Source organism: Alligator mississippiensis, chromosome 6 (assembly GCF_030867095.1).
Source record: "Alligator mississippiensis isolate rAllMis1 chromosome 6, rAllMis1, whole genome shotgun sequence".
NCBI classification, from domain to species: domain Eukaryota; kingdom Metazoa; phylum Chordata; order Crocodylia; family Alligatoridae; genus Alligator; species Alligator mississippiensis.
In genome coordinates, this window is record NC_081829.1 from 99,792,627 (window position 1) to 99,815,895 (window position 23,269).

The 23,269-nt window shown below is 49.5% G+C and overlaps 1 protein-coding gene across 1 annotated transcript; it reads right to left on the reverse strand.

The window, feature by feature from the left end:
* Positions 1 to 19,859: 19,859 nt before the first annotated feature.
* LBX1 (ladybird homeobox 1) lies at positions 19,860 to 22,063 on the reverse strand. The gene is made up of 2 exons (XM_006277472.3): positions 21,739 to 22,063; positions 19,860 to 20,635 (listed from the first exon to the last, which is right to left on the reverse strand). Exons 1-2 carry the CDS (start codon positions 22,061 to 22,063, stop codon positions 20,148 to 20,150), a joined length of 813 nt encoding a protein of 270 aa, XP_006277534.1. The 3' UTR covers positions 19,860 to 20,147.
* Positions 22,064 to 23,269: the final 1,206 nt, after the last annotated feature.

Here is a 23,269-nt window from a genome sequence, read left to right on the forward strand (position 1 = left end):
GACGGCGGCGTGCTGGGATCCTGGTACCGTGCTGGGATTGTACCGTAGTACAATCGAATCAGCCAACACCTACTACAATCTACATATAACACTAAGCGCTAAGTGTAATATGTAACGAGGCCCAGAGGAAGCCGGTAATTGGGAGATGGTCCCTCAGTTAAGCAGAAGTTAGCTGGAGAGACCTAGGGCCTGCAGAAGCTTGCCTGCTGCTCCACAAGCAAAGTTTTGAGCTAGTTTATCTTGGTTGTGTGCGTCTGCCTTATTAAACCTGCTAGTCGCTATAATGAAAACCAATTACTTGCCTGTCTGTCCTGCTGCTGTGTCCCTCTCCCCATTGCTATTCCTGCTTTCCCCTCTATCCGCTTCCTCCTGCTCCTCAGGCTTTGGCAGCCTAGTCCTTGCTCCGTCCTCGAGGAGCGGGGCGCATGCCCCGGCCAGGGGTGGATCCAGGGGTGCAGTTGCACCCCAATCCACCCAAAGCTTATAAAGAGCTGCCTGCTGGTGGCAGCCACGGTTTTATTCAGGCAGCACTGAGAAAGTCAACTGGTGCATTATCATCTACCTGCATCCTGCTAAACTCTTTACTCCACAGGTGTTAACGACCCCTCTCCTTTTTAATGGCTGGGATGTTCCACTAATTAAGCTATCTTTTCTCTTTGCCAGGGCTCCTGATAATGGAGCTCCTATTCCACACCCCAGCAGACTGTTTTTAACTCTGGCTACAGCGGTTAATTCAGGTGAACATTGACTCAGGGGTGGAAATAACTTCCAGTGAAGCCCTGGATGCGCTGTCAAGACGCTCAGGAAGGCTAGATTTTGTTTTATGAATCTGAAAAAGAGATGGACACTTAATTTTAATGACAGCAGGGCTAATGAGACAGCATCTTCTGGCAGTTTTTTTCCCGGGTGCGTTGTGTTTTTATGCATGACAGATGATTTAGCAAGTGAATGCACGCTCCAGTCACGTGATATTTGTTTTTGCTTCGATCTGAAGCTGAATAATTGAATCCTAGAAAATTAGGCTTGGAAGGGGTCACATCTAGTCCAACCCCGTGCTCCAACATGATTGTCCCCAACTGTGTCATCCCAGCCAAGACTTTGTCTTAAAAACCTGCGATAATAATATAGCTCTAGGTCCTGTGCAGATTAGTACAGCTTCTAGTTTCTTTTTACCTGGAGAAAAGTATAGCTTATGTTGTATGTCATGATGTACCTTATTCTCTGCATCCACCTTTTCAAGAGCCACCCATGGCCCCACAGTGCATCTCCCTGCTTGCAGTGCCAGTGCCCGGTGCCGGCTACCAGGACCATCAGGAAGGTCTCATTAGGAGCGAGTTTGGGGTCGGGGTCACCGTGCAGGAGTGAAGCATGCTCCGTACCAATTGGGTCTTCCAACACTTCAGCTGCCGAAGTTCCCAAACTCCTACCACGTGCACGCTGAGCCGTCCTGGAGCGTCTCGTATCACCTGCTACAGGTGGATTTTCACAGGGACAGCACATGATGCCTCCCAGCCACCTCTCACCCCACACGTCCCACGCCAGCTGCAACCTGGGGAAGCTCACGAGCTGACCGGTGAAACAGCAAGATCCTGTTTTACTACGGACCAAGCTTCCCCTTGTCCTTTGAAATGGCTGAGCCCTTCTCCCACAACTTCCGTAGGTGGTGGAGACACGGAGAATATCAGCCTGCAGCAGAGCCGGCCCGGGCACATTTCAGCCTCTACCGTTAACATTTGAAAGTTTTATGCTACCGAAACTAAGGCCTTGTGATGGACGATAGGAGGCAGATGTGACGGTGGACGTGTTACGAGCTCTGTGTATAATAAATAACAAGGGAATGAAGTAAGGTTTCTTAAGGTGATCTCTTTTATTGGACCAGCGGTATCATTGGGATAGAGTTAGACAAGCTTTTAAATGCAAGAGTTCATCTCTCTCCTGTTTATGTCAATCCCTTTTGGAGTAGGTTAGGCAGAGGAGATGGTTTCTCAGGGTTTTCCAAAGCTCCCCCCAGTTGTGTTGCACATCTGGAGTTGTGGACGGCACGCTTACACGAATACAAATTTTCTGTGGCACGCCTGTTCATTCCTGACAGCACTGCATTGTGCCGCAGCACACCGGTTGGGATACACGGGGATAGCTCGTGCCCTTCAGCAGGGCATTTTTTGGCACTTTTATGATCTAGGGTTACCATATTTCCAGTTCCAAAAAGGAGGACACCTGTCGAGGGGACACCTCAGTCCCAACCCAAGGCACCCCTGGCCCGAGAGCTCGGCCAGGTTCACACGGGGTCGGACACGTGCTTGGAGGAAAGGGGCATCGGTCACTATTGAGCAGGGAGCGCGGGCACGGCCTCTGCATTGGACCTGCCTGGACCTTCAAGGCTGCAAGGGAAGGAGGAGCAGGGAAACCCTGCTGGGACCCTGTTTCCTCTCCCTTCAGCCTCCGCTCTCTGCTGCCGTGTGACATGGGAGACTGGGCAAGGCGGACCTGGGGCCTGACCCAGTAAATGGCAGCAATTATGCTCATAAAGTCATGCCATCAACAAGGAAATAATGAACAGGGGTGGGAGGGAGAAGACAAAAAGGGATTTTGGATGGCTGTTTTGGATGCCTCGTCTAACCTGTGAGTTCAGACGCAAGAACAGGGCAGAGCTGTGTAAAAACCTCTTGCAGATGGGAGCTGTCACCGAGTCCGGCGTCCAGCTTTGATCCCCATTAGTTTTGCCAGAATATTAATGATAAAGTGCGGCGATGATGATTCAAGCAGCTTGGAAGGGGACAGCTGGTTTGCTTAGAAATAGCCCAGCCAGCGAGGGCGACGGATCTTGGCCCTCTCAAGGGGAGAGCAAAAACGAACGTGCTGAATTGTAGGTTCGGTGCAGAAAGGGCTGATTTAACACCCCCGGCTGCCTTGTTCCCGCTCAGCTCCCCCGCGCCACTGCTCAGCACCGCGAACGAATCCCTATAAAAGTTTTGCCCAACTTTGAGCCGGGTTTCGTCCCTGTGAGGCCTGTTTCCTGGACCTGGTTGGTGCATTGATACCAAGGGGGATTATAGTGTCCGAAAGGAAGCGACGCTGTTTCAGCAGGGCCTGGGAAGCAACGGCAGGAAGAGCTCAAGCTGCCTCAAGCGTTTCCAGCTCTGCACTGGCAAACCAGCCGCCTGGTTCATCGCCCTGTTGCTTCCTGCTGGCACAGCCAGCCGGGTCTATCACCTCGACCTGAGCTTGGAAATCTCAGGATTTCCAGTAGATGGCACCAGAAACCAGTTCAAAAGACCCCCGTGCAGCGGCGATGCCCTTTCTGGGCTGTGCAAGCCGGCAGGATCTGTCCATCCGTCCTGCTGAGAGCAAGGGGCCTGGGAGAGAGCTCGCCCCCCACGACCCCTGGGCCCAGGAGCTGGCAGTGATGGGAGAAGAGTTTCTCCCCTTCAGATTGAAGCCTGCCAGGGTGGGGACAGCTCTGGGCATGGCCGGCTGGCGGGAGAGAAGCGGGTCCGCTGGTGCCCAATGTCTGCAATGCACGCAGATGTTGCAGCCAACATCTGCAACCCCCCGCCTCACCCCCGTTCTCCCATTGAAATGGGCTCAGGGGTCAGGTACCCCAATGTGGGGGTTGCTCTCTTGTCTTGCGGCCTCATTGGGACTGTAAATCAGGTCTCTAGGTACCTGCTCAGCTGCAGACGGGAGCCGTCGGGCACAAATCCATCCGGCCCACGGTGCCCCATGAATCAGAGAGGCGGGAGGAAGGACGTTATTTGTTGAGGTATAAATTAGCCCCTCGGCAGGCTGCAGACAGCTGATGCTGTACGGCCAGGATGCAGAGAGGCGCCGGGCAGCGCTGCCTTGGGTTTGCCATCCCTGGGACTTGGGGGGCAAGAAAACAAGGAGAAAATGAAGGAATCTTGGGTCTTTTCCTTTCCTGCTCACCACAACCCCGGCCCTGCCTAGGAACTGTGCCCTTCATTCAGGACACGAGTTGCTGGCTTGAGCGGACGATCTCAAAGCACGACACCAGCTCCCGGAGTCCGTCTCCCGGGGGCCGGTCCTTATTCTGTTTCGACCTTGCTATTTCTTCCGTCTGGAGCAGAAGAAATTGCCAGTCGGAGATCTCCAGCCGGGGGTAGCAGAATTTGTCGGCGCTTTCCAACACATTGCCTGACTGTTAAACCTTTAAAAAAAAAAAAAACTATCAAATTTTAATGCTGGCAAATAAAGGAAAGAAAGGATATGATCTCCCCTCCCAGCACTGAACTTGAACATTGCATTTAAAACTGCCCCCCTGTGCCAGGCCAATCGGCACTTTCCATCCATCGCGTCCCGACCTTCTGCTGGGAAACGCGAGCGAGATTTGGGTTTTGGGGCATCCTCCACAGCCGACGGGAGGCAGGCCGTCTGGCGGCGGAGCAGAGGAATTTTTTAAAGGACACGTATGGGTTTTCTGTTTTTTTTTCATGAGACACTGACTTCTGGCAATCGTAGTTTTATGAGCAATCTGGGAAATGTCTCAGGAAGGATGGGATCTTGGAAAAGGCATGAATCAACCTGCCCTACCTCTCCATTCACTTATCTGCCACATTTATGTAAAATCCTCGATGTATATATCTCTATCTACCAGTAGAGAGATCCATATTCTATAGATACCTGTATATCTGTCATCTTCTATGGAGCTATATATCTGCAGGTAGCTATATATCCATACATATATAGCTCCACAGACACAGAAAACAAGCTGCAGCTTTGTACAGAAATCCAGGCAGCTTTTCCACCCTCTCTCTACAATCTAGCTAATATGTACAACGAGCTTTCTCTCTCCTTCTTGATCTATTGATCTACCTGTGACCCTGTAATCTATATTTTTTTGTTTTTTGTATCCAAAGAGATCACATGGGAGAGTATATATATTTAAGGTCTCTTTGTCCTATAGGGAAATAAAGTTGCTATTATCCTTTTTTTCTGTTTCCATTCAGCTTTTACTATCTATATCTATATCTATATCTATACACACATATCTACCTATCTATCTATTGAGATATATATATATATATGATAAAAGCTGAATGATATATATGTGTAGGTATATGCATGCATGTGTATTTTAAAAATGTTTTCACTCCCTCCCAGGCTTCTCTGATCACATATTCTCCCCCTCCCTAAATGCAAGACCCTGCCTTTTGCTGGAAGGATAGGGAAAGGTTGTTGTTTGTTGGGGTTGGGTTTTTTTAAGCGAAGGTAGGAAGCTTCTGCCAAAGGGAATCGATACCGTGTGAAAAGTAATTATTGAGGCATAAATTTATCATAAGGGTGATCACCAATAAAACATCTCTTGGCGACATTTTAATTTAAAATCAAATTCGCCAGGCGCCCCCCTCCCCCCCAAAAAAATTCCTTAACAAGCAGAAAAATAACTGCAACCCTTCGAACACTTCATTATACGTTCAAAGAGAGCTCCATCATCCGCTTGGAGGGTGCCCGGGCTTCTCTCCTCTGATGGACCCAATGCCTCTGATTTATGGAAATGACTTGCAAATCCATAAATGTAGTTTGCAGTGACAGCCTAGCATATCACGAGTAATTCCTTTAAAGTATGCAAAGAAAAATGATTCATCGCCGGCTGGAGCTGGACCCTGTCTTTTCCCAGGGTCGCCGGGCTGGTGTGTGATGTGTTTGCGCACATTGGTTTCCAGGTGAATTTGATTTCCTTTTGTACCTCAGTGATGTATGGAAGGGCTTCCTGGGGCTGGAGGCTGCGATCTGCAAGGAAAGGGCAAAGCTCCCCTCGTGTCCGGGTTCACCCGGGCCTCTGTTGGGAGGACACAGACACATGCGTGTGCACCATGTATGTGCTAACACCCGTGTGGCAGCACGGACCTTCCCACAGGCCGGTGCAAAAGCAACGCTCAGTCCTACAGGCCTGAACGTGCTGGGGAGTTTGCTCCTCCTTTGGTTTGTGGCTGGTCCCCCAGGCATGTCCCAGGGCAGAGGGATACCCTACCCCGGCCCCATCCTTGCGGGGAGTGCAGTGAGCCTCCACCGGCCTCGGGACCTTCCTGCTGGTTGCCCTTTCATTGTAAGCCCTTGTGCACAGCCTGTGCCTCAGTTTCCTCACCAGGGACGTTGCCTCATGTCATGGGGCCGGCTCGGCCTTTGATGAGGACCCATCAGAGATGCAGGCAAAGAGGGAGGCCTCTGATCTGCACGGCTCTACCTCTGAAGAGATTAAGAGCATCAGCAGGACCAGACTGGGTCCACCCAGCCCCGTCTCCCACCTCTGGCAGTGGCAGAAGTGGATGCTATAGAGGGGGAGCATTGGACTGGGGGTCTCTGGAGTGCTTTCCCCCTATTCAATGCCCTCCTGGGGTATATATACCCACTGTATATTGTGTTCGAGAGGCCAGAGGAAACGTCTCCAACCATGTTCAACAGCCATTGATAGATGGATCCTCCACGAATGTATCCGGTCCCTCGTTGACCCCGGCTCTGCTCTCTGCCTCCATCCTCTCCTGCGGTGATGAATCCCACCAGTTAACAACGTGTTGCCTAAAAAAGCACTTTTTCTTGTTCATTTTAAGCCTGTCACCCCATGCTAGCAGGACCCCTGGTTCTAGTCTTGTGGGACTTGGTGGACAACAGGACCCCGGTCACTTGGTCCGCAGCCTTCATGGTGTTATAGGCCGGTGTCCTCTCCCCCCTCAGCCTTCTCCTTTCCACCCTGAAGACCCCCGGGCGTTTCAGTCTCTCCTGGTCTGGCACCTGCCCCGGGGCCCTGATCATTTTGCTTGCCCTTCTCTAATCCTACCACATCCTGGTTGAGCTGGGGGACCCAAACGGCACACCGTGCTCAAGACGCGGGTGCCCCATGGATCTGTGTAGTGCATGATGATGTTCTCCATTGCATTTTCAGGTCCTTTCTTAACGATGCCCCTCTCTTTCCTACAGCAAAGCCATGCACGGGACCCCAGGGCTGGGAGGGGACCCCAGGGCCTTCCCTGCTTCCCCAGAATAAAGATGCTCCTTATAATTACATGGTGCCCCCACCTTGGGAAACCAGCTCACGTGCACTCATAGCCTCCTCGTTGCCTTTTCCCGTCAGCACCCCCTGGATACGAGGTTTGCTCGCGTTAGCGATGCATGACCACATCTCATTTCCAGGGAAAATAGAGGACCCTTCATAAAGCCAATGACGTTGCTTCACATGTAATTAGGCTTCAAGTTGGTGGCTATTTCCTTTAAGTGACAATAGAGCCAGGGGTTGGGGGGGGGAAGAAATGGTCTGGCCACGTGACGTGGGAGCCCCTCCTCCGGCCTGCATTCGCATAATGGGCCCATTGCCTTTGCGTTGCACTTGGAGATGGGTATTTTTTTTTTTTTGCTTTGTCTTGTATCATTGGGTCTTAAAATTAATGGCTCTTAGCATTCCTGGAAGGGCTTTTAGCTCTTTTCCCAGGTACCATTTTTCCCTTTAACACCCCAAAAAGAATATCGCCTTCCACCAGCCTCATTGCCAGTGCCTTTTATAGGTTTAATTCTGCAATAACCAAGAGCAGGCAGCGACGTTGCATATTTCCATGCTATAATCCAATTTCCCTTCCTTGGGTATTTAGTTCAACTCTTTAACAACAGCCACATAATTAGAATTTGGATTTCCATTAATTTTCCTTGGGCCTGCAACCATTTTAAGATCACACTGGTAATTAACGTGATACATCACTAATTTCGCCAAGCACAATCTAAATGGGAGAGCCCCTCCTATCCGGCGGGGCTGGGGGAGGCGGGGGCTGCGCTCCCCATCCGCTTCAGAGGGCCCGGGCCACCGGCGCCCCGCACGGCCACTCTTTCCCGGCGAGGCTGCGACCTCCGGAGCCGCTTGGGTTGGGAGCCTCACGGCAGCCTGGCTTTTGTCACATCCTGCACGTTTGCAAAGGGAAATAAACTTTCTCTCCAGTAAATTTAACAATTAAAAATATTTATCGGTAGCAGATTTACGTTGTTGTGTCTCCAGTCTTGGGGCATATTGGTAGACTATTAAGACTAATTAGCATCTTTCTCCATGCAGATTTACTAAGCTGATTGCAGTATAACTCATCCCTAAAAGCCCCTATCCCTCCACATTTGCACAGAATCGCTGAAGGCATGGCCCCTCCGTCTCTTTCAGAGCTTGCTGGGCCTTTTGCTAAGTAAACTTTAAAAATGTGAAGCAATAACAATTTGAGTTAGAAGCTTGCAAAGTACTAAAAAGGAAATATTACCTTGGGAGCTTCCATAGGAAAGATCTGGGAGGAAACAAGGAGGCGAAATGTATAGAAGAGCACAGCAGATACAGGCTGTATATTCTGATCATTAAACCCAGGGCTGTTATTTTCTTAAATATATTTGGAAATAAAGAAAGGGCTGGGAGCTTTCCTGGAGCTCTAAGCACTGCCGCCGACAGGGAGGGGTGGGGGGGACCAGGAGAGGAGGGAAGGGAGAAAGTTGAATTTGTTTTCTTCAAGAAAATTAAAATAACATTAAAAAAAAAAGCATCCAAGGAAAACAAGGAGGAGTTGAAGAAAGTTTGCAAGATGCAGCTGGAAAGAGAGAGAGAGGGGGAAAAAAATCAGCTGCTTATATTTTGCTTTCCTGCCTGTTTAGAAAAGGCCTTGAGGGCCACCCTGAAGAGGCATTACCCCCAAAATGCTCTATTGTGTGTGGGGGGTGCGCACGCCACGGCCTCTTAATATTCCATGTGCCCTATTTTACATTTAAAATATTCAAACCGCTGCAAAACGCGAGGAGAGCCCCTCTCAAGGTATGGGAGGCATTAGCTATTATGTTTTTTTAAAGCATACACTGCTGGTTTATTATTAACACACTGGGAAGTACATAAGCCCTACAACTTTATTCTCTTTAATGAGGCTGGAAGAGTACGTTGGCCCTGAAGGGTTTTGTTCATTAAAGATGTAAGCTGTAGGAATATTGTCTCATTAATTATCTGGTTTTAATTACACTGTTACCCTTTGAATCCATATATTTGAAAAAGTTTATACAGTTCGCCCCTCGCACACTTCAGGAGGAGCAGTCCGGGGTGGATAAAATATATAGCTGCTGTTTTTTATAGATATAGATGGGATAGAGACACAAGTTATAGATACGGAAGTTATAGCTATAGATGATATAGCCATAGATATTGAAGATAAAGATATAGCTACAGAAGATATAGATATAGCTATGGATATACAGATATAGCTATAGGTATAGCTATAGATGATACAGCTATAAATATAGCTATAGATGATAAGCTATAAATATAGCTATAGATGATACAGCTATAACTATAGCTATAGATGATACAGCTATAAATATAGCTATAAATATAGACGATATAGCTATAGCTACAGAAGGTATAGCTTTAGGAGATGTAGCTATATAGATGGTATAACTATAGAAGATGTAACTATAGATATAGATGGTACAGCTATAGAAGATGTAGCTATATAGATGGTATAGCTATAGAACATGTAGATATAGAAAGAGAAGATATAGCTATAGATACAGAAGATATAGCTGTAGAAGATGTAGATATAGAAGATATAGCTATATGCAGGGCTGGACTGCAAAAGGGGTCCAGGGCTGGGGGGCTGCTGTAGGGAGCAGAGGTGTGTGCATGAGCTAGGAGATGCAAGATGGGGAGCGGGTTGGAGTCCGCCTGGAGCCCGTGCTGGTCCCCAGGGCTGGCAGGTCCTTGCACCCTGGGGAGGGAGCCCCCTTCCCATCCCCAGCCCGCCCGCTTGCCCCCTGCGCCTTGCCAGCCGGCTGCTCTCCAATTAATTGGATTTGACTGTTAATTTGCTCGCCGTTTAGGAGCACCCTCCCCTGCTGCAGAGCGAGACCTGGCGCTCAGCCCCCTCCTCCCCCGGACTTTGGGCCGGGCTGGACCCCCCCCCGGCCCCTTCGAGCAGCCAGGCACTGTTGGCATTAATTACCCAGCGCCGTTTTCCCTTTAAATCCCAGACATTTGGACACGAGGCATTAAAAGTGCAGCTTGCTCAGGCTGAGAACATCATAAAAACCGGACAGGCAATTTCTGTTCTCACCAAATAGCCGGGCGGCTCGTTCTGCATCTTTGGTTTTAACGCGGGGAACCAGCAGCAAAGCAGCGAGGGGCACCCGGGAGAGGGGCTGCCCACCGCCGGGCCGCGCCGGGCCGGGCCGGGCCGCGCCGGGCCGGGGCTGCTCTTCCCAGAGAGAAATCACTCCTTTCTTTTTATTTTTGCAAGCCCTGCCCAGCTCAGCCCCCCCAAATCCATTGCACCGACTGAATTATCAACTAGAATTTGATTAATATGCAAATCGGAGGCAAACAGCTCCATATAATTCTTTCAGTGGAGAGTAATTAATCAACAGTTAAAGCAAATTAATACATATATCAATTTTGTCAGGAACATGCTTAGTTCAATCGCCCGTAAAATTGAAGTTTGAAGTATTAGGAGGCTGTACAGAGACGTTATGAGTAAAACTTTCAAATTGATCCTATTTAGTAATCAATCAGGCTCTCCCCTCGGGTTAATCTGTCTAATTTTTCATCTCAAATCATACACTTTAGTGACATGCCATCTAGCCAGCAGTCGATAAAAAGTTAACAAAAATGATAACGACTTCAGCACACGGGGAATTTGGTGCGCGTGTGCGTGCGGGTGTGTGTGTGTGTGTGTGTGCGCGTGCGGTGCAATCCTGCCCGCTTCCAGCCCGGCCCGGGAGCCGCCCCCCAGCAACCCTCCTTGGGCAAAGCAGCTCATTAAATATGCAATGATTTGCTTTCCTTCCTCCCTCCGCCCCAGCCAAAGTGGGGATGATTTAACACGGATCAAACCCGCTGGAGCCGGGCTGGGAGGTTCTCTCCTAAAGGAGCTGAAGGCAGCATCGCTGGGGCAGGGTGGTGGGTGTCTGCACGGGGCTCGTGTCTAATCCCAGCTAGGCGAGACAGAGAGATCCTTAATAACACAACTAATTTACTCATCGATAAATAGATTGGAGAGACAGAGATGTACATATAGATGCATCTAGAATCGCTGTAGGAAGATCCATAATCTATATTGCTGGACACGCAAGCCCATACAGTCTCGATTTATGATATATCGCCCGTATTATCCACTGAGGACTACATAGATTGATATAGCTACATCCGCTAAAACCCTGAGATATATGTGTGTGTGTGTGTGTGTATATGTATGTATGTATGTATGTATATATGTGTGTGTGTGTGTATGTGTGTATATATATATAGATATATATATAATATGAGAGGCATCATCTACATATACCCGTAATTATCACTTCCACAGTTCTGATTCATTCACTGTCTATAAGGTGCACATAAATAACAACTGATATGGATAGCTAGATAGCTAGATAGATATAGATATAGCTGAATAAATATGAAGACATATAGTATAGATATATGTAAATATAGATATCTATATAGAAATATAGATCCAGATAGATAATATAGATATATAAGTATAGACATAAATATATACTATAGATGTATGTAAATATAGATCTAGATATACACTATAGAAATATCTATATAGAAACATAGATCCAGATAGATAATGTAGATATATAACTATAGACATAGATATATAATATAGATGTATGTAAGCATATATCTAGATATACAATATAGAAATATCTGTCTAGAAATATAGATGAAGGTATATAATATAGATATATCTATATATAAATATGGAAATGGATATATAAATTTAGACTTAGATATATGAAAATGTAGATATATCTATATATAAATGTAGACATAGATCTAGATATACATATGTGTGTGTGTATATATACATATATTTAAGAGAGAGCCATATAACCACACACACACATGATCGTTATAAAAGGACTGATTTATCTACCTACACAAATATGCATATAGAAACACACATCATGTTTTTTAATATATTTATATACACCTATATATGTGTGCATATACAGATGGTTTTATATAGACATATGCATAAACACATGTGTATACCTACATACCACTATATATTATCAGGGTTATAAGTGCATATTATCTATCTATCTAGCTAGCTTGCTAGCTATCTAATCTGCGTGCACAGATGTATAAATCTATACAGATCAGGTGTTTCCACGTGCACCCAGATATGCAGATCTATGCAAACCAGGTGTTTCGCTCCCTAGATCAGGGCGTACAATGGGCTTGTGCAGGCGGGCACTCAAGTGAGGGCAAATACCATTTCCCATTAGCCGGTGCTCTACTTCTGGCTCTAGGTGCCTGGGGTGCGGGTCTTTAGCTGTGGACAGTAGTTGCAGATGGAGAGGGATTAGCTGTATCTTGGTGATGCCTTTTCATATCTCCTCCAGCCCCTTCCCAGAATGCCCCCGCCCCATCCATTTCTGCTCGCAGCCCGGCTGGAATCGATCGTCTGATTACTAGGTATTGATATAGGGGAAAGGGGGTAGTACATTATGTTGACGTTATGGCTTCACCTTGAGCTACCAGTGAAATGAGGGATGAGAGCCTACGACGCGGAGATTAATGGAAACCCAGCACTTCTCCCCTTCCCCCAGCCGGCCTGGTTACCTTGCGCCCGGGGAGAGGCGATGCTGATCTCCAGATACCTCCTAGGAGCCTTTCCACCCCCTCTGGGGGAGAGAGGGGGGTCCTGGATGGGGTTCCAGTGTCCAGGAGAGCTGATCCCACCAGCTTTGCTTAGCTGCGTGGCCCTTAGCACTATAGCTGGGATCACTGAGCACCTGGGCCAAGACCTGTCCTCTTGGCCTGTGCTGCTGCCTGTGCTCAACACCGTGCTGTGGTCACTGCAAGGGGCCTGGGCATTCAGGGAGTCCATGCTTCTCGGGAGAGGGGGTCAGCTCTGACCCCAGGAAGGAGCCCCAGGCTGGCAAGGGGGCAGGGGCAGCTGGGGAAGTCTCGCGCGGGGTCTTCTCCAGGACCTCAGGCTTTGTGAGCACCTCTGCCTGACTCTCAGACAGCTTGGCCTCCAAGCTGGGCTGGGGGGCAAGAAGGGTCTGGCACCCCCAGGCTGTGGAGGTGCCCCCTCAGGCCATTCTAACCCCGTGGGAGACGAGAAGCGGGTGCCCAAGGGGATGTGTGCAGGGTAGGACACACGCGGGGAGTCGCTTGGAGCCTGCCAGCGGACGGACCATCCTTCCTTTGTCTGCCAGGTCCCTCAGGTCCTCCAGCCATTACCCCGCTCTGGATGGTCCTCAGGGCAGGGCCTGATCCTGCACCTTTGCAGACAGTCCCAGCAAAGAGGGGTGCAGTGACCTGGCCCAGCGCTGTCCTGGCAAGGGCATGGCAGAGACGGGGGGTGAACACGGGTTCCCAGCTGGTGTCACCTCCCTGGATGCCACGTGTGTCTACCGGGGAGGCCGTCACGGCCAATGCAAGTGAAAGCTATTTGCATGGGCGCTTCTGCCTGGCAGACGGGAGCATTGTGCGCACAGGGAAGAAGGCTCATGCCACAACCCCCACAACTGCTCAGATGCCAGCGCAGGGAGGTGTTGCAGTGGATCGACCTCTTCTGCCAGGGGGAAGAGGCCAAGATACTCAGGCCTGACTGCGCTGTGTGTCCTCTCCTGCAGGGAAAAGGACCCGTGGGACCTTTGCATGCGCTTTCCAGGCCCCAGTCAATGGAGATGAGCAGCTGTGGCTGGGAGGCAGATCTTGAGATGCTGGGATGGTCCAAGACCCCTGCAACCCCCAACCCCCGGGTGGGCAAATGGGCCTAGTAGAAATCATTACGAGTCAGAATATCTCTGCCCATGACCTCCAGACTTTTGCAAAGCCCCTGAGCCAGATCTTGGCCTGGGATGTGCGTCAGGGCTGGTCCTGCCCAAACAGACCTGCCTGGGCCTGGGCACGGGTGGCACGTACCTGCCGGAGCCTGGGCCGCTGGTTGCAGTCTCCATGTGGAATCCAGCCCGTGGATCAAAGCCGGGGAGAGGTGCAGGGATCAGGCCAGCCCCGGGGTAACCCGACTCCCCGCCCAGCTCCTCTTGTTCTCGGGGCGCAAAGAGCAGCCACAAGCCAGCGAGAGACGGAAATATAAAAAACGATACATTTGATGTGCTTCGGCAGATGGAGGAGGTTAGGCGGTGGGACCTGCGCATCTGCTCGCGGGCGTCAGGCCTGGCACAGGAGGCTGCCCCGGCGGGGGTGATGCAGCTTTCCGAGCGGGGTGTCCCATGGTGGTGGCTTTGGGTGTTGTGGGTGTGGGGAGTGGAGGTGGCCAGGCTTCGGGGAGCCCTTGTGTGTGTATGGAAAGTGTGTGTGTGCATGTGTGCACATGGTCTTGTGGCCCTGTGTGTGTGTGTGCATGTGTATGTGTGCACATGTGGGTGTTTGCATATGCTCTTGTAACCTTGTGTGTGTGTTCACATGTTCTTGTGGCCCTGTGTGTATGTGTGTGCATTTGTGTGTGTGGGCACATGCTCTTGTAACCGTGTGCACACACACATGTGCATGCATGCTCTTGTAGATTTGTGAGAGTGTGTGCATGCACAGACATGCTCTTGTGGCCCTGTGTGTGTATGTGTATTTGTGTGTGTGGGCACATGCTCTTGTAACTGTGTGCACACACACCTGTGCATGCATGCTCTTGTAGTCTTGTGAGAGTGTGTGTGCACACAGACATGCTCTTGTGGCCCTGTGTATGTGCGCACATACTCATGTGGCTCTGTGTGTGTGTGCAATGCAGGGTGTGTAAATGCTTTGTCCTGTATGTGCCTGGAGGGGTCAACGGCAAGTATGTGCATGCATTTTCAAGTAAGTGTTATATTGAGTGTGCACATGTGTGTACATGTGCAAGGAAGTGTCATTTGGAGTGTGTGAGTGTGTGTGTGCATGCAGGGGAATTATACTGAGTGTGCAAGTGTGTGTGTGTGCCTATGCAAGGGGCGTGCAAGCACGTGCATGTGTGATGGTGCTTCCGGCTGGGTGGAGGCCTAGCCACCAGCCTGGACCGCGCGTCCCCGCGTGTTGGCGTGCGCCCCGGGGGCCGGCGGGGTGGCAGGCCGCAGCCAGAACATCGCGGGGAGCGGAGGAGAAGTGCCACTCCTCCTCCCGGGAGCCCAGCACCAGAAAGAAAGAAAGAAAGAAAGAAAGAGAGGAAGAAAAAAAAAACCTTCCTCTTTCAGCAGGGACTCATGCATCAAACTTCAATTTTCCGGACGATTGAATTAGTGATTTTTTTTCTCCTGAACTAAAATACACTTAAGTCTTTGGGATTAATTACCACGTTCTGGTCCCTCAGACTGTAGTATTAGTTATCGTTGCCACGTTTGACATCAGCCCTGACACCTCATAAAATAAGGAACTGAATTTCACTGACTCAACCTGCTTTGGCCCTCCTGGATCCTGGCGGAGGGGGCTGGATCCTCCCGTGGGAAGAGGGGTCGTCTTAAAATCGGGTCGGACGACTAGCTACCCCCTTCCCCCTTGCTGGGGGGAGAGCAGGGGCAGGAAGAAGTGCCCCGGGGATGGGGAGCCGGGCCTGGGCCGCCCCGCGCCTCCCGGAGCCGGGCTGGGGCCCCTGCAGCGCGGAGCCGGGCGCTGGGGCGAGGGAACATATATAAAGCAGAAGTGTAATCACAGCGCTCAACACGAGGACACCTGCTCCTGGAGAAGGCGCAGCACGTATTCCAGTGGCTAAGCACTCAGTCCCAACACGGACCCATAAACTAATCTAGCAGATCATACAAGCACAAATTACCTCCGCGATGCACTCTTGGCGCAGGGAGAGAGCGAGGGGAGGCAGCGATGCAAAGGATGCATGCAAAACAGAACAACGCCGCCGCAAACACGCACCCACGCCGACTCACACACTCACAACCGCGCGCCCCGCTCTTGCATTGCAGAGCCAAGCGGCTCTTGCCGTGGGTGCGTGTTGTTTTGCGGGGGGGCATGCACTGGCATTACATGCAGCGGGGGCTTGGCATGGCTGCGTGGGCACCTTCCACCATGGTGGAGCCGGGAGCAGGCAGTGAGTGGCCTGCAATTCAGCCGGGCCGGTTTGCCCCCGCTCCCCCGCAGGAAAGCCCCAGGGCCCCCTGTGCCCCGCTCCGAGCTGAGGAGCCCCAGGCGTGCTCGGCCCAGGCCCTGCAGCGGGGACTCCCCGCAGCCCCCCGCGGGGACAGCTGCGTCCTTGCTCCGACCCGGACCCAGCCCCGGCTGCACAGGACGGCGCTGGACACCCGCAACAAGAAAGCAACGCATGAAGTCCTCGCTGGGTTGCAAACCCCCCCAAACCCCAGTGGGTTCAAAATACACCGCTGAAACAGCAAGGTCGGGGATCTCCTTCTCCCCGCCGGGGTCCTCTAGGAAAAGCAACGGGAGGGGGGCACATATCTATCGGATCCCCTTGGAGGGCTGGGGAAGCAGCCGGGGAAGGCTTTGCTCCGCCGGGAAGGTGCAAATCCGCGCCGTTTGCTGCGGGGAGCGCGGCCCTTATTTACTACAGCCACGTGCGGGAACTTCTCCGGGTTCAAGGCGGCTCTGCCTCCTGCTCGCAGAAACCCCAGTTCAGCCCCAGCCCCCTCCCCGCACACGCACACGCACACTCCAGCCACCCCTGTCCCGCCGCCGTGCCTGTATTGAATTGTCGTGTTTGCAGTTCATTAAATCCATTGCAAGACAAAAGAATCAAAGCAGAAGGGGTGGAGGGGGAGGTGGAGGGGGCAGAACAGATAAAGAAAACAAATAAAAGCCTTTAACTAGATCTTCACATAAATGTCACAGTTTCTCAGCATTTACGACGTGCCTGCTTAGCATAAAAACACTTAAGGACAAGATTGAGAGCTTGGGGGGAGACGTGGACAGAGTCAAACCTTGCAAAAAAATAACCTAACAAAAATTAAAAAAAATAAAAATAAAAAACCCCCTTCTTCCAAAAATGCAATAAAAGGGGGTGGGTGGAAGACAGAAACGAGCCTCCCAAAAAGCAAAGTGCATTTCATTGTCATTCATAGACTTGTTCCAAATGCCAAGAGAGAAAAGGAGAAAGAATAGGAGCCACATGGAAGGGCACAGATGCCCCAGTGAAGGGGGAGCAGCGCTGCTCCCATTATTGTGGAGTTAAACAGTGGAAGGGAGGGTTAACCTAATCCATCAAATTGTCTGGAAATTGTGAAGAAAATTCAAAAACCATATGGTCTCCAAGCGTTTGGGTCCTTTTTGCTACGGAGGGGTATGCTTGTTTCAGCATTGCAAGCCGCGGGAGGCAGTCCATGCTCCATTGTCGCTTGTCACTTCAGAGAAGAGGACTCATTTGTCCCTGGGTTTCATGCTTTACGCTAAAAATTACAACCCCATCCATTTTCAAAGAGGAGAAAGATTTATTTCGCCTCGGAGAAACTACCCCCCTCCCCCCCTCCACCTCCCCCCTTAAAAAAAAAATCCACAACCCAACCCCGGTTTTTGGCCCTTTCTCTCTTTTCTAACTCTGCCACTATCAGCCAGATTTGTCTTTCTCACATAAATTTTGCAGAGAATAGGCCAACACACGTTTGCCTGAGTCAAAAGGCAAGACCTTTAAAAGAGGCTTTTGTGCGTGCGTGTGTCTCTGTGTGTGTGGAGGGGGGGCGGGAGAAGGGGGAGCGAAAAAATAAAAATAAAAAATCAAGACATTACTATCACTCTTCGGATTTCCAGCCTCGTGGGGTTGTATTTTTATTTTTTTTGGAGGGGGGGAGATAAGACATCCCACCTGAAATCCTGCTGGATTTGCAAGTGCAAGGGGGGAAAGCTCAGCCACGAGGATTTTGTTGCACTTGCTGCTTATTTTAGTGGAAATTGGTGATTTTGCCTTTTTTTTTTTTTTGCTTTATCTCCCCCCACCCCCCTTCCTCCGACTGGATATTTTCTCTGTGATTTAGGACTGGAATCCTCCTATTCAGTGCAGCAAATAAGTCCAGTCTTATAAATGCATGTGTGTTTGAAGGCTAAGGTTGGGGCGATGCTACAGCATGGATCTAGGGGCTGATCCATTGGATCTAGGGACGAAATATGTGGCTGTGCACACAGAATGGATCTAGGAACTAAATAAATGTTTCTACACAGAGAATGGATCTAAGTACTACATACGTGGCTGTGCACACAATGGATCTAGGTATTACATACATATTTCTCTACACAGACTGGATCTAGATATTAAATATATGGCTCCACACACAGAATGGACCTAGGGACTAAATATATATCTCTACACACAACTCGGTGCATATATCTCCAGCTATAGAGAAAGTTCTTTGGGTGAATGTGATACATTTTATTAGGCCAACTAAATAGGGAAAAAAATGTTCTTTTCCCAACTATTGAGTTGGTCTAATAAAAGATGCCGGATTTACCCAAAGAGCCTTGTCTGCCTGTGTCCTTCGACCAACACGGCTACAATAACTAACACCCAGCTAGAGATTTGCACTCATTAGTATCTGCTAATTTCTCTGCATAGCTTTTTGCTGGACCCAGCCCCGGCTGCAGAGGACGGCTCATTTGTGCACCAAACTGACTTGTCTCTACAGTTTAAATCGCAACCTGGATTACACTGAATAATAATACTAATAATACTAATACTAAAATACTCCTACTAACAATAACAGCAATAATGACAGTAATAATAATAGAAATAATAATATTAGGAATAATAATAATAATAATAATAATAGGAATAATAATAATAGGACTAGGAATAGGGATACATTCCTGAAACATTTCATCCCCCAAATGCCCCCACATGCCCCCAAATCCTATGGCTGAAATGACTTCAAATGGCTATCTGGATTGATATGCGTTTGCTAGAAGTGTCAATTCCTTTGGGGTGAAAAAAACCCTGTATTTTGTGGGCTCAGACGAACAGGAGGTCTGAGAAGCGTATTTACTTCACCAAAAAAAATTAATAATAACGTTAAAAGTATATTAAAATGGTAAAGATTTTATTGTATCGGAAAAAGAGCTATCTGTACAATTCTAAGAGAACAGGAAATAAAGTAACATTGTCCCTGTCGTAACTTAAATAGCAGGCCTTTGAATTTTTTTTTCTTTTTTTACAATTCAAACAAAAAAAAACATTTTTTTTTAAATCTGTACATTATTTTTTTTAAATTTATAGCGTAATATTTCAATGTGTTGATCTTGGGAGCCGTCCTTTTTTTTTCTTTTCGTAGCATGCAAAAAATTCTAAAAAGAGTAAAAAATAATTCTAGGGGTTTTTTGTTTTGTTTTGTTTTTCTAACCACCTTCATATCAAAAATACGAAAGGCAGCTGTTTCCTAAAAGCACAACCCGAGCAGAACATGGTAAAAATAGCTTTTAATTGGTAAAATGAGGCAGAAATGGCATTGGAGACCGATGCTCTTGGAAAAAAAAAAAGTATATATTTTTCAACTTGCAGAAGAACCCAGCCCCACGTTCCCAAGAATTAAAAAGGAAAAAAATGTATTTTTAAAAAAGAAAAAAAAAGAATAAAATTACTTCGTGCACTTCCGAAACATGCAAGGAAAGAAAAAAAAATCAGCTCATTTTAGCCTAAAGGGAAATGTATTTTTTTAAAACTGGTTCATTTTGGAAAGTCTTCTTTTTGTTGTTGGAAAAGAACTGCCTGGCAAAAGCTCGGTGTGAAGTGGCGTTGTGAGGAATTCTGCCTTTCCCTTTTTTTTTTTTAACCAAAAAAGAATTAAAAAAAAAATAACCATCATCATCCAAACCTCCAAAAAGAAGGGGAAAAAAATCCAGTATATATGTTTAAATATTTATACAGAAGCCATCCATCATTGCACCATTCCAAAGATGACCACTACCTGCTGTGACAGGTATGGGATACTGACTCTATTTTTAATTATTCTTCTTATTTTAATTGTTTCCCCCCCTATTGCTTATTGCTTTGATTGGAAAGAAACTGCCTGGTGGAGTCGGGAGGAGGGGTCTCGCTCGCCGGAGTTTGCAGCTGGGGTTTGTTGGTTTTGTTGAAGTGAGAAAAGCAGAGTGAAGTTCTCCCCCACCCCAGCACACGCGCACACCCCTCCCCCGGCGCGTGTGTGTGCATGAGTGTGTGTGTGCATGGGTGTGTGATTTCTGGGCTTGCTTTTGGTGAAGAGGCGCTGGAAGCAGAGAGGAGAAGCAGCACTCAGTCATCCACGTCAATCTCCACGTCTTCCTCGTCCTCCGAGCAGTCCTTGCTGCTGTTGGGCTGGTCTGTGAGAGGGGAGGCCGGCGAGAGCTGGAGGTGCCCGGCGGGCTCCAGTCCGTGCGCGGGCAGCGCCGGGGACAGGGACCGCGACTTGCCCCGGGCCTCCTGCCCCTGCTCCAGCTCCGCCAGGTTCACGATATCCAGCTGGGCGCTGGAGCCCAGTTTCTTGGCAGACTCCACGTCTGCCTTCATCTCCTCCAGGTCTCGCTTGAGCTTGGCGCGGCGGTTCTGGAACCAGGTGATGACCTGGGCGTTGGTGAGCCCCAGCTGCTGGGCGATCTGGTCCCGGTCCGCGGGGGACAGGTACTTCTGGTACAGGAACCGCTTCTCCAGCTCGTAGATCTGGTGGTTGGTGAAGGCGGTCCGGCTCTTCCGCCGCTTCTTGGGGGTCTGCCTCTGCCCGAAAATGGTCATCCCATCCCTGCCTGCGAACAGGGAGAGGGTTGGGGGCTTGCACGGGCTCCCCCGGGACCCCCCTGCCCCCCGGCTCCCTCCGGCTCCGAGCTGCGCAAAAGTTGCAGAGCCGGGTTTAGGAAATATAGAGAGATCTATCTATACAGTACGTGCATCCCCAGCCCTGAGCTCCTGAAAAGTTGGAGAGGAGGATATAGATATACACGGTATAGATAGGGTGTGTGTGTGTGTATGTATGTATATATATATATATATATATCTCCCAAGCTCTAAGCTGCTGAAAAGTTGGAGGCGGATGTCGATATAGATGTTATAGATAGAGATAGGGTGTATATATACACACACACATATATATATATATATACACACACACACGGAGACCAAGCTCTGAGCTGCTGAAACGTTGGAGAGGCGGATATATATTCATATAGACATATATAAATACACATATATATTTTATATATACCCTATCTATATATCCCAAACTCTGAGCTGCAGAAAAGTTGGAGGCGGATATAGATACAAATGCTATAGATAGAGATATAGATAAGAGTATATAAAATAGATATGTCCCAAGCTCTGAGCTGCAGAAGAGTTGGAGAGGTAGGTATAGATATAGATATAGCTGTATTCCCCCAAGCTTTGAGCTCCAGAAAAGTTGGAGAGGAGGGTATATAAAATATATATATTTCTATATCCCCCCAAGCTCTGAGCTCCAGAAAAGTTGGAGAGGCGGGCATATAAAAAAAAAATCTATCTATCTATCTATCTATGGATATAGAGATATCCTCCAAGCTCTGAGCTGCAGAAAAGTTGGAGAGGCAGGCTATAGGCGTAGAGATATAGATCTAGATATCGGGGGGTCACTGCACCGGGGAAGGCGGTTGCTGCCTCACCTGTGCACCCGGGAGAGGGGAGGGGGTTTGTGTGCATCGGAGCCTGGTGCCACCTTCCCCTCTCTCCAAAAAGCAGAGAACAGGCCCCCTTCTTGCTGCGCCTCTTGTTCCCAGGGGCAGGGAGAAGGGAACCAGAGCAGACCCCCGCTTCCCACCCCCAGGGCAAGGGCCCCCAGGCCGGGTGGCAGCCCGGGGCCGCGGGAGGGGACGGCGCTTACCTTCAGCCGCCTGCAGCACGCTGACTTCCAAGCCCTTGAAGGTCTTGCTGGCCAGCTCCTCCAGGGCGCAGAGCGGGGAGGTCTGGGACAGCAGCGCCCGGCTGGAGAGGGGCAGGCCGGCCGGGGGGTGCTTGTCGGCGGCCGAGAGGAGATGCGCTGCCCCGCACAGCGTGTAGCTCCTCCGCACCGACGGCTTGTTGAGGATGTCCTCGATGCTGAAGGGGGTCAGGGGCTTGTTGGAGTTGGCGGGCGGGGGCAGGTGGTCCAGGGGGCTGCGCCGTCTCTCCTCCACCGAGCCGGACTTGGCTTCTTCTTTGGAAGTCATGCTGGAGTCGGGTCCGGGCTCGTGCCTGGCCCCCAACCGCCCTCCCACCCACCCCGCGCCTGCTGCCGCCAAGGACAAGTTCAACTCCAGCCGCTGCTCCCGGTGCCTCTCGTCCTAAATGGGGGGGTTGCTTTTTTTTCTTTTTTCTTTTCACCCCCCCCTCTCTATTTTTTTGTCCTCTTTCTTCTCTTCCCAGCTGCTATTTCATAGATCCACCCCACCCGGCTCCCCGACCTCCCCCCCAAGCCGCCGCCAGCCCTTGCCGAGGGGGAGGCAGCGCAGCCCGGCTCCCGGCTCCCGGCTCCCGGCTCCCGGACGACGGGGAAAGAGGCGCAGGGCCGGGGCAATCGACTATTGCTAACAAGTTATTGTTGATTGGGAGGTGATCAATTATCTCCACTGACACTTTTCGCCCTCTCCCGCTCCGCGCTGCCTGGCTCCGTCCAATGCAGGCTTTTGCAAGTTGGGAGTTTCATTAATTAGGAGGCGGTTTGGAGGTGGAGCTCCCCTGAATTATGATGCCGACTGCACTTGTCATATCCCGGCCCGGCTATTTGTTTGGACATCTCTATATTTTTAAATTACATTACGCCCGGGCTTTATTGCATCAGGATAATACAGTATGGTGAAAAAAAAATAACCCCCTTCCAACAACCAGCCACCCCCCCCCCCAAACCCAGATGCCTCCTTCCCCTTTGGTCTTTATTTTCTTTTCTTTTTTTCTTTTCTTTTTTTCCCCCCAAATCCTTTTGGTTTAGGATTAGCTGTTTAACCCCCACCCCCCTCCAAAAAAAAAATTATCAAGATCTATTTGATTTTTAAGCAGGGAAAGAAGGGGAGACCGTGGTGACCAGGTAAGGGAGACACTGCATCCGGGAACGATCCTTTCTTTATTTAAAAAATCTTTCATGGTGATGATTATTTTTTTTTTTCCTTTCTAAATCTTCTCTGGGGTCCATTTGGCGAAATGAGCTGTGTTTCTGTCTGCCGTGAGCTGGGGGGAGCAAAGAAGGACACATTCCGCTTTGGGGGTAGGGGAGGGGTCTTCTGTTCGGATTTTTATTTAATAGAAGCAGCTGGTGAAGTTTTTCCTTTTAAAATATTTTCACTATGGACTGGGTTTGGGGGGCATTTTTTTTCCTCTCTTCTATTTATTATTGTGTGTCCGCGGGTTTTCCTTTTCCTCTTCTTTTTTGCCCCTGCTAA

Coding starts and splice junctions, on each gene's coding strand:
- LBX1 (XM_006277472.3), bottom strand. CDS start 22,063: ATGACTTCCAAAGAAGAAGCCAAGTCCGGCTCGGTGGAGGAGAGACGG. Junction 20,636..21,738: donor CGTGCTGCAGGCGGCTGAAG/GTAAGCGCCGTC, acceptor CCCTGTTCGCAG/GCAGGGATGGGATGACCATT.